Genomic DNA, 15326 nt, shown 5'->3' with positions numbered 1-15326 from the left:
AATAGCACTTGGCTTTAAGACAACCCATATGAGAGTGGAACCAAATTTATTTGCATTTTATCAAGAGTGTACCTATGGTCTTTCTTAACAGTAATACCAACTTAACTAGCTGTCTAAGAGCTAGTAAGCCAGTATCTAGGAAAAGATGGGACTGTCCAGATTGTGCAAAGTGGGAAATATTTTTGTGGTTCCATTTCTGCCATTGATTTTCTTTGCAAATTTTTAAGTATCTGCTAAATTTCTCACTCACAAAGGCAAGTCCAAATTCATATACTGATTGGTTTGGAATATTTGAAGAGTTAGCATGTAGAAGAACCTCTATACTTGTTCTTCTTGGATTCAGAAAAAAGAACTAGAACCAATGGGTAGAAGTAATAGAGAGGCAGATTTTAGTTCAGTAAAGGACAGCACTTCCTTTATAAATGGAAAAGGCTGTACCCAAGAGCTAATCCACATTTAATAGCTCCTATTTATCTTGTATTTCAAGGATTCCAAAGCATTTTCCTGAATATAACCCTAAGAGGCAGATGGTATAAATATTACTGTCTCCATTTTCAAGATCATAGTCATAGTTTTGGAAATGGAAGGGATCTTAGAGGACCTCAAGTCCAAGTTCCTCATTTGCAGGAATTGATGTATAGGATGGTTTCTTATCCAAGTCACATTGCTAGTATTTATGGAAGGATTTGAACCCAGGTATTCTTGACTCCAAGTCTAATAGCATATCCACTCTACCATGCTGATTCTTATTTTTAGATGAAGAAATTGAAACTTTGAAAGGTAGAACAATTTGTCCATGGTCCTATAGCTAATAAGTGTTAGAAAAGGAATTCAAACTCAAGTTTTCTAATTCCACGGAAACTGAGTTGAAAGAAACCTCAGAGACAAGGTTTAACTGTACCTGAACAGGATTCCCTCCACAAGATCACCAAAGTAATCATTGTCAATCCTTTGCTTGAAGACCTCTATTGAGGGCAGATTATTACATCTTGAGGCAGAGCATTCCTTCTTGGATAGCTTTGTGAGAGTTTTCCCTAATTTTGAGCTGAAATATGATTCTCTGGAACACTACCTCTTGCTTTTAGTACTGCCTGTGGGGTCCAAGGAAAACAAGTCTAATCCCTATTTCACAAAACAGCTGTTAAGGAAGTAGTTTCAGGCTAGGAGCCATTAGAGCTTTCCTCCAACTGGCATGTATCACCCAGGTCCTGGGAAGATGCCCAGTACTTGACCCTAGGGTGAAGAAAACACTGTAGGGCAAAATCAACTTGGACCAGGCTATGCTTGAGCCAGATCCTCTTTGCATAAAATCCTTTGTCTACAGACCCTATTTAAACCATAAACCCTTCCAAGGAAGCTAAATTCAGATGTTCTTCTGTTATGCTAAGCTGAATTTCCCATCACAAGAAATTTTTAAACAGAAAAGGGCTGATCACTTTGGGGAAACACTGAAAAGAGGACTTAGGCGAAGGCTGGACTCAGTGATTTTTGAGATCCCTTTAAATCTAAGACTCCATGGCTATAGAAGTCTTTTCTAAATGTATGCATCTGCTATGCAATTTGTTTCTGGTCCCATTCTTACATTCAATCCATTTGTCTATTCCATAATTCTACTGAGTATTCTAGACCAAGAAGGCTACTCAAAAGCCTTGTAAACTATGTCCTGATAGGCAGAAAAGAAACCATGAAGACTCCAAGCTTTTTCTAGGATTCTGGAGAGGAGGTCTGTAGTGTTTTGTTTTGTTTTGTTTTGTTTTTAATTTATACGTCTCATCCTAAAGTGAAGGATTCTCTGTGTATTAGGAACACAAGAAAATCACCTGTCTTAAATGACTACATGCTGTTGACCTCAATAGATTGTAAGCTCTTTGGGGGAAGGAAGTATTCATTTTTGTCTTTGTATCTCCATTGCCTACCACAGTTCTCGACACACAGTAGATGTTTAATACATTTTAAAAAATTAAATTCAGTTAAATTCCCTTTTGTCTTACCTGACATCATCAGAACTTCCTGAATTGAATTTTGGAGTTGAACTATCTTCTTTGAAATAGGGTTCAGAGAAGGCAGGGGTGGAATATGCAAACCCATTATTTCCTGTCAGTATATTATTCAGTGGGATATAGTCTTTTCCATCCTAAAATAGCAAAAATATAAGATGTCATTGCAAATATTACAGTGATCTTAAAAAAGATAAATTTGAAAAGGCATTTGATCCCTTGTAATTAAATACAAGTTTGACTCTACCTTTTGCACATTTGCTTGAAGTAAATCTCCTAGTTTTTCCACCAATTCAGAAAATCTTGGCCTTTCTTTAGGATCCTTGTGCCAGCAATCCAACATGATTTGATAGCTGTGAAAACGAGACACAAAAGAAAACAAATAGACCTCAGTTAATATTTTTCCAAGTTGGATGATTGACTATATGGCGTCATTGTGCCAATAAAGTTTCAGTGCTGTTATTACAGTATTTTGAGGAAAGTAGTGATTTCCATCATGTTTTGGATTTACCCAGTCAAAGGTAGCCTGTGTGCGTTTATTTGTTTCTTTGAAGGCATTATGACTGAAATTTGGCTAAGCCATCACTGGATGTGTGGCCAGATTTTTCATATTATATGATACATGCTTTTTTCTATTAAATTATTGAAAAAAATAATTAATCATGGGCAGGTAGGTGGAACAGTAGATAGAATGCTGGGCTTAGAGTCAGGAAGATTCATCTCCTTGAGTTCAAATCTGGCTTCAGACTCTTACTAGCTGTGTGACACTGGGCAAATCACTTAACCTTGTTCACCCCAATTTCCTCATCTGTAAAATGAGCCAGAGAAGGAAATGGCAAATCACTGTAGTATCTTTGCCAAGAAAACCCCAAATGGGATCACAAAAAGTCGTACCTGTCTGAAAAAAAATTCAATACAATAATGAATGAATCCTCTAGATAAATGTTAAATGAGGCTCTAGGTAAGTGGAGAAGCCAGGCCTCCAATGGATGGCTTCTGTATATAGGCCCACTGTCCTTTCTGATTCACAATGTGGCTTCTTAAATATTTGGAAAATTGAATTGAATTAAATTTTCATGACATTCATCACATAATAAAACTTTCCAGTTCACAAACCAAGATTGTAAGAAAAAATAATGTTATGACAATGAACTATTATCAAATTTACCAGTTGGCTAGTTATCAAGTCCTAAAATTTGTTTTTTGGCCATGATAACCAATGAAACCCCCCAAAAATTTAAATGTCCTCAGTCCAGTGCTGCCTGCTTTTGCTTCTGAAGTGACAGTGACAAAGGTGGGAAATGGAGCAGAAGTCACTAACAATCACACGGAACCATCAAACAAGTTCCAATATCACTAGGGATACTTTAAAGATAAGTCCAACGATCAATGACAAATAAGTAGACGTTGGTGGAGATGCCAAATCCTGTCACTCTTGATATTCTTGCTCTAAATGAAACCAGAAGAAAGATAGAAGATGCCATGAAGAGAAAGGACGACCCCCGGACACTCCTTACAGAGGCAAAGAAAGGAGCTGGCAGAGTGGATTCACACATTATTATCAAAAAAGTGACCGACAGGGGGGCAGCTGGGTGGCTCAGTGGATTGAGAGCCAGGCCTAGAGATGAGAGGTCCTAGGTTCAGATTTGGCCTCAGACAATTCCCAGCTGTGTGACCCTGGGCAAGTCCCTTAACCCCCATTGCCTACCCTTACCACTCTTCTGCCTTGGAGCCAATGCACAGTATTGACTCCAAGATGGAAGGTAAGGGTTAAAAAAAGAAAAAGTGACCGACAGAGCATCAATAACAACTGAGTCATAGATCTTTTTTCCCATCTATATAAAATCTTTGCAAGTTACCTATGCAAGAGCAGAGGGGAACCTAGATAAGAATATTAGCAAAGAACAAGGACGCTTTCACAAATGGTATAGACTACATTTAAAAAATATTAAATGAATAATATAAAAAAAGAAATTAGGTTTAAACCAATATCATCTACCATATAGTATAACATAATAAATTCAAACTGTATATGTATCTTATATTATTAAAAATAGAAAATAAAAAATTAATTAAATGAACTATATCCAGAACATAAGATCCTATTTTGTTCATAGTTTGTTGATTACAAAAAAGCATTTGATAGAATGAAATGCTCTCTTACAGCTCATTTACATTAAGGTTTCTCCCATCTGTACATTAAGGTCATTCAAGATTCTCTTGGAACTATAAGAACAAAAATAATGTTATCCAGTCACTTTTCAGTTCTCTCCAGCTCCTCATGACTCCATTTGGGGTTTCCTTGGCAGAGATACTAGAGTGGTTTGCCATTTCCTTCTTTGGCTCATTTTCCAGAAGAGGAAACTGAGGCAAACAGTGTTAAGTGACTTGCTTTGAGTCATACAGGGAGCAAGTGTCTGAGGCAGGATCTGAAGTCAGGAGGATGACTCTTCCTTACTCTAGGTCGGGCATTCTATCCACTGTGCTGTCTAGCTGGCCCAAGAACAAAAATAAACTTGTTCAATGGGATTCTGATAAACTTTGGTTGAGATAAAAAGTAGGAGGTGCATGCTCAGTAGAGATAATTTGTCACCATGATGGAAGTTATTCAGTGCAGAGTTCAGGCTGAGTGGAAATTTCCTGTGGATAGCGACATGCTCCAAATCATTCTATTTATCAATAACTTTGTTTTGATTATATCAGACCATAAGACGCTGTAGAGAAGGAATCTATAGTCCCTTAATAATAAAGTCTACTTCATCAGTTCTAGTGAATTCAATGGGAAGGAAGGAAAGGAAAGAGGGAGGAAGGGAGGGAAGAAAAAGAAAGAAAAAGAAAGGAAGGAATAAAGGAAGAGAGGGAGGGAGGAAAGAAAGAGAAAAGAAAGGAAGAAGGGGAAGATGAGAGGGAGGGAGGAAAGAGAAAGGAAGAAAAGAAGGAAGGAATGAAGGAAGGAAGAGAGGGAAGGAGGAAAGAAAGAGAAAAAGAAAGGAAGAAAAGGAAGGTGAAAGGAAGGAAGGAAAGAAGGAAGGGAGGGAGGGAAGGAGGAAAGAAAGAGAAAAAGGAAGGAAGGGAAGGAGAGAGGGAGGGAGGAAAGAGAAAGAAAAAGAAAGGAAGGAAGAAGGGAGGGAAAGAAAAAAAAGAAAAGCATGAGAAAGAACTATGTATAATGTATAGATGTGAAGGGATTGTGATTTCTACCACTGGAAGAAATAGTCACTGATGAGAGTGTCCATACAGTTAATTATTTCATTGGAGAACAAGGAGGCAACAACAGCTGAAGGGAATTTAGAAGGAACTGGAATATATACGGTCAGTCATGATGCCACACACATGTCAGTGGAACATTTGAGGGTGGCAAAAGGACAGAACTTTCAGCTGAACATTTCCCTGTTTTCCTCCATGCCCACCTCCTGCTGCCTGACCCACAAGCCAGACCACACTTCTGGCTAGTTCCCTCTGACCTTCTAACTTCCTGGTGTAGACTCTCTTTTGGCTTCCAGCCCTGCTTATGGCCTCTACCCTTTTGGCTCCATGGCTACTTTTCTTGGCTTGCTACCCGGGTGAGTTTACCCACTATCTGCCCAGGAATGGCCTTGCTGTAGCCTCTTTTTTCCAAACTCTCCCAATTGAAAAAGCTTCAGTTAGCCCCTTGGAATCTTTCCAGCCTCAGCCCATGGCGGGTTCTGGCCCAAATCCCTCCCCACACCAATGAAACCGCAGACCCACCAAATACAATATGCCTTTTACAGGTTCCCGAGCACTTTCACACAGAAGGTGTCATTTGGTCCTCAGATCAATGCTGTATTATGGCTTACGTAAATATTATTCCCGCCATATTTCAGGGAAAAGTAAGACTTGAAAATGTTAAGTGACTTGCCTAAGGTCCCGCTGCTATCAGTACTAAATTAGACACAAGCACCTTAAAAAATAAAAAGTGGGACACAAATAAATGTCAGGTTCCTTTAAGTTGGCTAAGGCTCAATTTAGGGAAAATAGAGCAGGTATCAGAGAGGCACTGAGGTTCTCATTCAGCTCTGACTTTTTGCTTGCCCTCAAATGGAAAGGAGACATTCTTCTATCTCCTATGAGACAGGTAGCAAAGAGGAGCTTTTAGAACTACAGCACAGGGGCCACAAGCCCTCTCATGTACAGGGAGACCCCCAGGGCTGCAACTTTTGCTTCTCTCTCTCATTACTAGCAATACTGACCTCCTACTTACTGTCCAGGTTATGAGCATTTAACGGGACTTATCCTCTAGGAATTGAGAATCTAAGGCAGCGTGATAAATACAGCTCTCATATACCTAGTTTACATAATCAGATAGGCATTACTTTTCAAGTGTGATTTTAATAATAAAAATAATGGTAATAATATCAGTGAATTTAACATTAATTTATTTTATTATTTTTATTTTTAAATTTAATAATTAAATTTAAATTAATTTGAAAAAATTAGTAAGCATTTTTATAGTGCCTACTATATTCTAGCCACTTTGCATTCTAGGACAATGATTATTTCATTTTATCTTTACAACAATCCTGGGAGGTAAGTGCCATTATGTAGGTCCCATTTTACATTGGAAAAAACTAAGGCAGACAGAGGTTAAGTCAGTGATTCCCAAAGTGGGTGCTACTGCCCCCTGGTGGGTGCTGCAGCGATCCAGGGAAGTGGTGATGGCCACAGGTGTATTTATCTTTCCTATTAATTGCTATTAAAATTTTAAAAAAATTTTAATTTCCAGGGAGCTAAGTAATATTTTTTCTGGAAAGGGGGCGGTAGGCCAAAAAAGTTTGGAACTACTGAAGTGATTTGCTCGGTGTGTCAAATAGCTAGTAAGTATCTGAAGTTAGATTTGAACTTGGGTCTTTCATGTGCATGCATATGATTATATATATATATATATACACACATAATATGTGTGTATGTGTGTAGTATTCCAAAAATCAGTACAATTTTAAGTTTTAAAAGCTTAAAACTGCTCTAAGGCTTTCTGATCACCTTGGTTTTACACACACACACATTTTATACCTTATACATGTATTATACATATATGTATATATGCACATATAAAATGTAATATTATCCAAATATATTTTATTATATTAATAGAAATATACCATTTTATTTTAATGTATTAATAGAAATATAACATTATTTTAACACATTAATATTAATATAGAATATTATTTAAATATCTATTTCAAATCAGACCTATGATTTTGGTGGTAGTCTAGAAGATTTCCTTCTACCAGGGCATACTTCCAGCCTTACAGAATAGCCTGGGGGCAGGGAGAGGTTAGTGATGTGCCCAGGGTCACAGAGCTCACAGATATGAGTCAGAAGAACCTTCCTGATGTTGAGGCCGGCTCTCCAGGCTCTATAGCATTAGAGAAAAAAAGTCTATTCTTTGGTCCTGAAATTCCTTCCCAGGTTGATGTTCTAGCGTTCACTCTCACTGGGGTGATGATCACAATATTAAGGGACCCCACGATCTGTGGCAGTTATTAGAACCTTGGAGGCCATCAGAATGGGGAAGTCAAGCATACAGATGTATATCCTCTATCTATATAAATTATATAAAATTATCTAAATCATATATTAGATTAGATAGAGAATATATTGTCCATGTTATCTCATACATTAGATAATATATGTTCTATCTATCTACCTAGATATCTATATTATCTGTGTTAGATAAAGCAACCGGACCACTTTTCTCCTGAGCAGAAATGAAAAGGTGCTTCGGAGGTAAGAGCAGGAGGGTCACACCAGGACCTTTCCTCCTTGGACTCTTTGGAAAAAGCTGGGTTTGCTTTAAGCCTCTGAGCAATGGAATCCTAGTGGATTTCTTTCTGGAGAACTTGGGGAAATGGACCACCTACAACTCCTCGCTGTTTTTTCTTTTTGGTTCTTGGTCACTCCTTTTGCCTTAAATTCAGATACAAGTCAACCCAGCAAACACCAAAGTAAAAAAAAATATATCAAAACATTCATTGCTTATTCACTTATTGAGCAACCATCTGATTAAACAGACTCTGGGCAAGGAACCAGAGATGCTGCCTTATAAAATTTTACGTCACTAAGCAAACAGCTTTAAAAGCAAAGAAATGACATCAGTCACCACCATCCCCTTGGTCCTTCACAGACGAAGCCAGAACTTAGGGCAAGGGGTACAGGGCCCGAGGAGGAAATTTCTTTCCCAAAGCAGCCGCCCTAGCACCCCAGGACACATCATTCTAGCTCCAGTTCAGGTCAGAGAGGCTCAGTGTGTTGGAAACTGCTCCCCACCCAGGTCTTTCTAAGGTTGGATTAGACAAAGAGGAAACAACTTCAACGACTTGCAAAAGATTTAAAGCATTGTCAAAAGTAAAGTCTGCATCTGTAAGCAAAAACTTCTGAACAAGTTTCCTTATGTTCTAATGACTTCTGAATACACTGGTCTCTAGAGGACAGGATCCTTTCCTTATTCTTCATGGGCCCCCGATGACCAGGTGCCTTTAATAAATGCTTGTTGAGTGAGTAATCAATGGCTAGGGCACTATTTGCTTTGAATGAGTAAAAGTCATTTAAAAGTGAAGTATTTTACATCTCTCGGGTCCTGTACCTTGTTTCTCTCTCCCAACACAACCTCAGTACCACTACGGTGCAGAATCTGTCAAGGATTCGGGAACATGGGCTTTAAGGTTCAAAGGAAGAATTCTTTATCTTTTGTACAACTCAACAGTGGAACTGCTCCTGGGAATAGAGAGCTACTCTAGTTGTCTTCAGATGAATGTCAAAGGTGAAGGAAAAGCTTTTTGTGATATAAGGCATGTGCAGACCCTCAAAGAAGTATTTCTTCTGTGCAAGAAACGTTTAATAAGTGTTTACTAGGCATAAGCCATCGTGCTAGGTCTTGGGGATACCCAGAGAGAAATAATAGACCTAACCCTCAAGGAGCTTCCACTTGAATTGGATGTGGGGAGGCAGGAGCACAAGAACGTACACTACTCAGGAGTCATATAAGGGAGAGTGAGAATGAGATGGGTGAAAGAGAGGTCCAAGGAAAGGGTGATAAGATATTGCTTTTCTAGAGGAATCAAAGAAGTCTTCAAGGAGCACGGGGTACCGGAGTTGCGCTCTGGAAGATGGAGGTGGAAAGGGACCTTAATAGATAGCTGTCAGGAAAGGGGAAGGATGGGGGACAGCAATAAGCAAGGGCATGGAGAAAGGAGAATAAAGGGCAAACACAGAAAGGAGAATAAGTAAGCTCGGTGGGAGCTTAGACATGCCAAAAAGAGTCGTATAAGATCAGGCTGAACAGGAAGGATAAAGCCAAGGATAAATAATGTATGCTTTATTGGGGAGGCAATGGGGAGCCATTGAAAGTTTCTAGTAGAGGAATTAAATGATTAGTAAGATTCTTCAGGCAGTTGTCCAGGGAATGCATTCAAGAATCAAATGTACACTTGCCCTTGTAGTAACCCCTGTATACTAGGATTTTAAACAAGGTCCCATAGTATTTGATTCCTTCTTCATCCAATAGTAGGAACAAGGCAGCCAGAAAATACTTGGCATCTTAAAAGATCCACAATCCCTGGGGCTAACCTGAAAGCTCTCAGAGAGCAGGGTCTATGACACATCTGTCTCTGTACTTAATAAATATTTGTTGAAATTTAAAAAAAGAAAGAAAGGAAGGAAGGAAGGAAGGAAGGAAGGAAGGAAGGAAGAAAGAAAGAAAGAAAGAAAGAAAGAAAGAAAGAAAGAAAGAAAGAAAGAAAGAAAGAAAGAAAGAAAGAAAGAAAGAAAGAAAGCCTCCCTTAAAAAAAAAAAGACCCACCCAGGTCTCCTGGATTCATTTTTCACTTTATCACCAATCCTTCTGTTCCCAGCCTCCTCTCCTAATGAGGCCAATCTAGGCTGCTGACAAAACAAATCCTCTTTCCTTCCCACTCTCAGCCTGTTTTCATTGCTGTGGCTTTTTCGGGCTGTGTGCCTTTCTCTCCCTGTTTGGCTCCCTGTCCTAGGGCCAACCCAGCCTTGTCCCAAGGAAATGATGAAGAGAGACATTGACCTTGTGCTCTTCTCCATCCATCCTTCTGCCTCCTCCCCAGAGGCCATCAATGAAACATTGAAGGGCACCCCATTCTGTAGGGGGAGGGGGATAGGGAGGCAGGGGAAGGGAAGAGCCCACAGCCAACTCAGGAAAGGTGGTGCTGCAGGGACGCCCAGGTCCTTGTAAGCAGGTCAGTGTTTCTGCAAATGTCATCATATTCTTACCCTGGACCCAAGCTGCTAAAAACCAAGATTGCTGCAGGGGAATGGAATATCTAGAAGAAGCAAGCAACTCTCTGAAGTCATTGTAAGACTTCTCTGTGGGAGCCGAGGCTTTCTTAGGATCGTATAGCCACATGACACAAAAAGAGCATTGCACTAAAATGTCCAACAAAGATCGCCATCAATCCTATTCTTAAATAGTGACTTGTACAGTGCTTTATACATGTCTCATTTTTAGCCCCCAAAGAGTCTTGACAGGTCAGAACAAAGATGTCAAACCAGTACAAGAAGGAATGTGGCCCTCACGTCTCCCCTTTGTAGCCTGAACTTGATTAAAATATAATTGGGAAGTATTTAATAAAAAATGTAAATACAATAGAACAGAGATAATGTTAAAATGTGTTTTTCTAAGTTAATATATGGTTGCCAGGATCCCCACCCATTCTATTTGAGTTTTTTTTATAGTGTTTTTTTTTTTAACCCTTGTACTTTGGTATATTGTCTCATAGGTGGAAGATTGGTAAGGGTGGGCAATGGGGGTCAAGTGACTTGCCCAGGGTCACACAGCTGGGAAGTGTCTGAGGCCGGGTTTGAACCTAGGACCTCCTGTCTCTAGGCCTGACTCTCACTCCATTGAGTTACCCAGCTGCCCCAATCCCCACCCATTCTATTTGAGTGTGACACCCCTGTATTATAGTGCTTGGCACATAGGTGCTTAATAATTGTTTAGTTGTTCTTTCTACTTGAACAGGACCAAAATGACACTGGGTTGAATCTGATAAGATGAAATTCAATAGGAAAAAAAAGTAAAGTCACTTGGGTACAAAAAAATAGTCAATAAAATATAAGATGGGAGAGGCGTGAGTAGATAGTAGTTCCTGTGAAATTATTTCTTTTTCTTTTGGGTTAAAAAAAAAACCACAAAACTCTTACCTTCTGTCTTAGAATCTATTCTAAATATAAATTCCAAGGCAGAAGAACAGTAAGGGCTAGATAATGGGGATCAAGTGACATGTCCAAGTTTCCACAGCTGGAAAGTATCTAAGGCCAAATTCAAACTCAGGAGCTGGCTCTCAATCCATTGAGTCACCTACTTGCCTCCTTCTACTTCTTTTAATTTGTGTGTTTGTTCATTCACTTTGACTAAAGCATCATTTGGAGAAGGCCAAGGTCTTCAACCCCACCGAATGGCCCAGTTATCTTCATTGGTTTCCCAGTGTTGGACTAAATCTCCTCATGCCAGCTAGCTGTCTTTCAAGTCATATAAGAAGGTCATACAGTTGAAAGGGTTGGCATGAATCACTGGGAATGCAATTTGGCTATTTGAAAAGTCATCATCCCTGATTTGGTAGGGGAAATGGTGCATATATACATATATATATACGTATATATATATATATTCAAGTTTAAATAAGTTTATTTAATTAATTAGTTTAGAATATTTTTCTGTGGCTACAAGATTCATGTTTTTTCCCTCCTCTCCTTCTTCCCCTCTCCCTAGCCAACGAGCAATTCCACTGGGTTTTATATGTGTCATTGATCAAGATCTATTTCCATATTATTGATATTTGCACTAGGGTGATCATTTAGTCTGCATCCCCAATCATATCCCAAAATGGTATATCTCAATGCTCCCAAACAAAGCATTTCCTGCATCCTTCCTAGGTCACAGGAATTTGGATGTATCAATTCAGGTATAAAAATAAGTCATCCAAAATGGATGTGAGCAAAGGGTGTCCTCACATTTCAGAAGTGGCATATTCCGGAGCTCTCATTCTTGTGCCTTCTTTCAGACGGCTACAGAAGTCTTCATCAATTTGCACTCCTGGGTATGGAGAGGCACCTAAAGACAAGACATTAGTAAAAAAGTCATGTCATGGGACCTGGGAGGGAATGACTTAATTTTTCTTTCACTTTTTTTTTATAAGATTTTTTAAAATTTTTTTTTTCAAACCCTTAACTTCTGTGTATTGACTTATAGGTGGAAGAGTGGTAAGGGTAGGCAATAGGGGTCAAGTGACTTGCCCAGGGTCACACAGCTGGGAAGTGTCTGAGGCCGGATTTGAACCTAGGACCTCCCGTCTCTAGGCCTGGCTCTCAATCCACTGAGCTCCCCAGCTGCCCCTTCTTTCACTTTAAAAAAAAAATAATGATGTGATTTACAAAATGTGTGAGTCTGAGAAGAGAGTAGAATTATTTGCCACTCGGAGGGAACAGGTCAGAGACCAATAAAAAATATGTACACAATGCTTTCTCCACTGCACCACTTTGCCCAGGGCCAGATCTGCCTTTTGGCCTCTGCTTAGCACTGGATGGGATCCACCGGGGAGCTTTGTCTTCTCCGTATCCCCGTGGGCAGTGGCAACACTTTGGCAATGGTTTGGACTGGATTCTTCTACTCTAGCTGGTCCCCTGTCTGCCTTTGCATTTGTTTGTCTGGACTTCCCACTGATTAGTGTGAGTAGGAAGCAGCTGGGAGTAGTGTGTTGCTGGCACCAGGGCCACAGGGCTGGAGAGAGACTTTCAAAGAGTGGAAGGAGCAGGTGCCTGTCATCGAAAGCAGGGAATGGTTTTCACATGTTACGGGAAATGAGAGATGTTACTGGGAGGCTTTTATTTGCTGTGGAAAGCAAACTCTTGGCAAAGGCCAGAAGAATCTTGGAATGGATCTGAGCTGGCTACTGAACACGATGTGCATCTGTATTTCAATCCACAATCCACGTGTGTCTATATGAAGTGTATATATAGATAACCTTGAAAACATTTACCGGCCACTCAATTTCTTCATCAGACCACCCTTCTCCCAGGACTGAAGGCAGCAAAAGAAATAAAATCAGTTATTATTACTCCACCTAAATAATAATATGAACCACTGCTGAATCCAAACTCCTTATTTTATGGATGAAGAAATGGAAGCCCAGAGAGATAAAGGAATTTGCCCAAAGTTGAGCAGCTGAGAGAAAAGAGCAGAAATAAGACTGAACATCAGGACCTTTGCCTCCATCTCTATACTCCTTCCATTCAGGCATGAGGCTTGCCTCCAGAGGGGTCTGGCAGTAGAGTGATGGCACCCAAAGCACCTCTTACTCTCAATAATACTCCATTGACCCGTGGGCTTCAGGTGTGGAGACAACCCTCCAGTGTTGCTTTGGGCCAGCCAGTCTCGCCATGTACGTGTTTATTACTATTGCATACGGTGGATTAATTAGATTCAAGCTCAGAGTATGTGAGATGCCTAAGACCTTAAAGAGATTTAGATACAGGCCAGTATTATCCATGTGTAAATTCTTGGCTGTTCCTTTGCAGACAACCAAAGGCAAGGGTGCTGATATTTATTTCACGGGAGTCTATTAATTCCTTGCCATTTCAAACTTACCTAAAGAGAATATTTCCCATAGCAGCACCCCATAAGACCACACATCACTCTTGGTGCTATAGATTTTGTCAAAGATGGATTCAGGAGCCATCCATTTAAGGGGAAGCCGGGTCTAGAAAAAGGAGAATGAAATCTTTAGCAGGCTTATATTGAAACATGGCAGACTTGAACAGCATTCATTTGTTCACCTTTTAATTGGGAACTGAACTATGCACCATTTTAGGGACTAGTTAAGATGTCCTATTGCTACATCACTTAGAAGACATTTGTATCTTTAAATAGATGCATAGGACGGATACCCATTTAAGTATGACTTGTTAGAGAACGTCAGGGCAGTTGTCTCTGATAATTTCTTGTTAGGATGGTGTCTAAACTTTCTTTTGTCATGATGTTCTGGTAAACCAATAATTCTTAAATTGTCTTTTCTAGCTCTGTTCTCCAGATCTTTGGTTGAATCAATGAGGTGTTTCATATTTTCCTCAAATTTTTCATTTTTTAAATTTTGTTTTATATATTCTTGGTGCTTAAGTATGACTTGGAGCCTTGTTATAATGAGAGATGACTGCCTTAAAAAACTTAGGCTCAAAAGGAATATGGAATTTGGAGGAGAATGACTTGAATTTGAACTGAGGAAGCTCAGAAATGAGTGATTTTCATGGTATAGTCTTCAATTTTGATTAAGTCAGTCCAACAAGGACTTATGAAATACCTGTTGCATTTAGGGTACTATGTTAGGTCTTGTACAAAGAAAAGGGAAGGGAAGTTCTGGGAATAGGGAGGGATATACAAAAGTCAATAAATTAAAGTTGGACAGAGGAGAATAGGTGGTAGAAGAAGTGAAAAAGCTAGAGGGCAAAAGTGTTCAAAAGAGATTGTGACTAATCTGAGAAGTGGTTAAATCACGAGGCCAGTGTATTGGTTTTCATTTTCTTTTAAGGATTTAAAAGGGAATGGGCATCAAAGAAAGAAAAGGAGGGTGACATAGCTTTGTTGTTGTTCAGTCCTTTCAGTCAGATCCAACTCTTTGTGACCCATTTGGGATTTTCTTGGCAAAGATACTGGAGTGGTTTGCCATTTCCTTCTCCAGCTTATTTTATAGATGAGAAAACTAAGGGAAATGGGGTTAAGTGACTTGCTCAGGTTCACATAGCTAGTAAGTGTCTGAGGCTAGATTTGAACTCAGGAAGATGAATCTAACAGAGTCTAGCAGAAGATGAGATAGCAGAATGACAGAAAGATGAGGAACAGACAGAGAGGACAATTAAGAGGGAAAGAAGAATAGGAGAGAATTCTGTATCTTTTACAAGGATTTTGTTTTTATTTCTTTTTCAGTGGGGGCACGGGGAAAGGTGGGAAGGAGGGAAGGTGGGTTTTTGGAAAAAAAATTAAAAATTATTTTAAAAAAGAAACATTGAGATCCAGAAAAGAAATATAGAGACTGAAGCCCTAGTCTAGGGAGTTTTGTTTATGAAACAAAGAATGCCTGTCTATCTTTGCAAAAAGTGTCAACTAATTTATATAGAGGCTGAGGGGGTTTGGAATAAATATTATAGGAAATGTGGCTTTCCCACATGGAATAGATAGGCCATTTTATGGAAAGGTAGACAAAGAGGTGGGAGGAAACCATTTTCCCCCTGATGTTAATGTTAATGTGTGTGTGTGTGTATATATATATATATATATATATATATATA

At 39.4% G+C, this 15326-nt stretch overlaps 1 protein-coding gene across 1 annotated transcript in view; it reads right to left on the bottom strand.

The window, feature by feature from the left end:
* FLT1 (fms related receptor tyrosine kinase 1) overlaps positions 1-15326 on the bottom strand; it is a 205990-nt gene that overhangs the window by 10994 nt on the left and 179670 nt on the right. Inside the window, exons 25-28 of the mRNA XM_044668966.1 lie at positions 13633-13744; positions 12000-12099; positions 2245-2350; positions 1992-2134 (exon numbers count right to left, since the gene is read on the bottom strand). Coding sequence (XP_044524901.1) covers positions 1992-2134; positions 2245-2350; positions 12000-12099; positions 13633-13744 — 461 coding nt within the window. The remainder of the gene's footprint in view (positions 1-1991; positions 2135-2244; positions 2351-11999; positions 12100-13632; positions 13745-15326) is intronic.

This window comes from Gracilinanus agilis, chromosome 3 (genome assembly GCF_016433145.1).
Source record: "Gracilinanus agilis isolate LMUSP501 chromosome 3, AgileGrace, whole genome shotgun sequence".
NCBI classification, from domain to species: Eukaryota; Metazoa; Chordata; class Mammalia; order Didelphimorphia; family Didelphidae; genus Gracilinanus; species Gracilinanus agilis.
Note: the sequence above shows the minus strand (reverse complement) of the source record. Positions and strands in the feature narration are given on the sequence as shown.